This window comes from Amblyomma mixtum, chromosome 5 (genome assembly GCF_055824585.1).
Source record: "Amblyomma mixtum isolate Tamu chromosome 5, ASM5582458v1, whole genome shotgun sequence".
Lineage (NCBI taxonomy): Eukaryota > Metazoa > Arthropoda > Arachnida > Ixodida > Ixodidae > Amblyomma > Amblyomma mixtum.
In genome coordinates, this window is record NC_143016.1 from 147,110,993 (window position 1) to 147,113,265 (window position 2,273).

The 2,273-nt window shown below is 50.9% G+C and overlaps 1 protein-coding gene across 1 annotated transcript; it reads right to left on the bottom strand.

Moving 5' to 3' along the window:
* Positions 1-1,094: 1,094 nt before the first annotated feature.
* Positions 1,095-2,008, bottom strand: LOC149344030 (uncharacterized). Its single transcript, XM_089542543.1, has 2 exons — positions 1,495-2,008; positions 1,095-1,378 (listed from the first exon to the last, which is right to left on the bottom strand). The coding sequence occupies exons 1-2, from the start codon at positions 1,949-1,951 to the stop codon at positions 1,095-1,097; spliced, it is 741 nt and encodes a 246-aa protein (XP_089398669.1). The 5' UTR covers positions 1,952-2,008.
* Between the last annotated feature and the right edge of the window lie 265 nt (positions 2,009-2,273).

Sequence of the window (2,273 nt, forward strand, 5' to 3'; positions counted from 1 at the left end):
TAAATGAAATAGCCACAGAAGCTCGCGAGAGTTTGTAAATCTCATCTCATGACCACATCTACCCCTCCTTGCTTCTTCAGCCTCTTTGTCATGACAAGTGTTCTGCCCTGTAAGTTATCACGTGGTTCGCGCGTTATCTTCTGCTCCACTAGTAAGAGTAAAATTCAACCGGTCTTAATTGGCCATTTATCGTTCGTAATCCCAAAACATATCTACACACTATTAAAAATGCATTCGCGAAGAACATATTAGTTTAGGACGCTTATAGTCTTCAAACACATACCGTGAAATACTGTATCCTTTTAGCTTTTCGTTTCTCTTGAAAGGAGACCAGTTCGGCTATGAGTTCAACCTGTGAGATCGCGTTCACTAAAAAAATGTCATCCCACTGCTTGCTAGGCAGCTTTAATGTTTTGTACTTCGCGGGGGCTAAATATAACTGATTAAAATCATGGGGGAATGTAAATTAGTCTATTACGCGCGTATGGAGCAATTTTTTTATTTGGCGCTCGGAACTTCCTAGTTAATCTTTGAGCACCTACACGAGATCACTGTTCAAAAGACGGGCCTGGCGAGCACTGCTCTTAACACTTCATTCTGGATTAAAAAGAGCCAACTTTCTGCAAGCCAAACTGTGGTTTCAGAACCTTTGTCGGCCAGTTTCTTATCGGTTAGTAGCAGTGTACTTGCTCAGAGTGAGCAGTATACCTCAAGCGTTACTGTGAAATGTGCCGGGCCGGGCCCGGGCTTCACTTCGGGATTCACGGGCCGGGCCGGGCTCGCTAGAGCGATAATTTAGCTGGCCTGGGCCGGGCCCGGGCTTGAAGCCGCGGGCCTAGGCCGGGCTCGGGCTTCAAGTCTCGGGCTCGGGCCGGGCTTGGGCCTCAAATTGAGGCCCGTGCAGTGCTCTAAGCTGAACAGCACTTAAATTTTTACAGCATGATGCAGTGAAAGTTGATGCTCATTTTAAGCATGTAGCAATAATGAATTCTACAACAGCAAATTAAATGCATTAATACGATATGCTTCTGCTCAGTTTCTGACGCGCAATACGCAAAAGACGGCACTGTCTGTCTGTCCTCAGCTGTCTGAGCTTACCGTGCAGCTTTCGCAGACTTCAGGTTGGCCTTCATCAGCCAATGGTCAAAAATTACCTTCTGACGCTCAGACAGCTTTGCAACATCTCTCTCCAATTGTCTCAGCTTGTTCACCTTTAACACCATCGTCGCCAGCTTCTTCTGGCACAGGCGAAGCTGTTGCTGTGAGCTCTGAAGCTGGCACTTCGCTGCCTGCAGCTCTGACAGTGAACACACCGCTTCCTCCGTTTGAGAGCCACTGTGTGAGCGTGTGGAGGCACTTCCGGGGTTCACTGCAACATCTGCAAGTAGCAGTGAAGAACAACTGTTCAGAACATGGAAACACGAGACAATAAAGTGTACAGGAATTATCTGCTGACAACGAAAGAAAAAAAGCGCCCAGGAATGTGAGGCTTACCGTCATCTCCGTGCGCGGGAGTGGACGGGCATTCGCTCGAAGGGTCAACATCATCTGCCACAGCGCTGTGCTCTGATGATTCTCTAAGCCTTTTTGCACGCGGCTTCTCTCTGAGCGTGCGAGATCGTTTCTTCCGCTTGCTCAAGTACGCTGGCAGGCCTTCGAATATCCGTGGAACGGCGCCGGCCCTGAGTTTCAGTTTTTCCCTTTGCAGCGATACTGCTTCTCCACGGACCACAAACTCATCAGTCCGAATTATATCCGTGGGGTCAAAATGCTTCTCACAGACGCGGACATGCTTAGAGTCAAAGCTAAATCCACCGCTTTCTTCTCGTGGTATCGCCCGCTTCCATATTTCACGCTGCTCGACGTCGCTTGGCAAACAGAACAGCGAGGCCTTTTCCTGCGTACCCCTGTAGCCGGAGCGGCAACCCGGCACGCAGCAAGTCTTCGGCATCGCAGGAGACTGCAGTTGTTTGTGAAAATCAGGACAGAAAACACTAGCTGCCACACTGCAGGAGTCGCATTCTGCATGCGGCCCCGCGGCTGCACAGACGCTCGTTGTCCCGTCGTTGCCCCCACCGGGCTCCTAGCGCCGCCTTGCGGAAGGCGCGGTCAACATATGAGGCTCTCCCATAGAGTTACGGACGGAGGCTTCAGTGAAGCGCGCCCGCTCGACTCCCGGGACACCACCACTCGCCCAACGTTTATAGATACTTATCTATAACCGTTGCACTCGCCCAGCCGCGGTTCAACGAGGCAGCGCGCGCCAGTCGGCG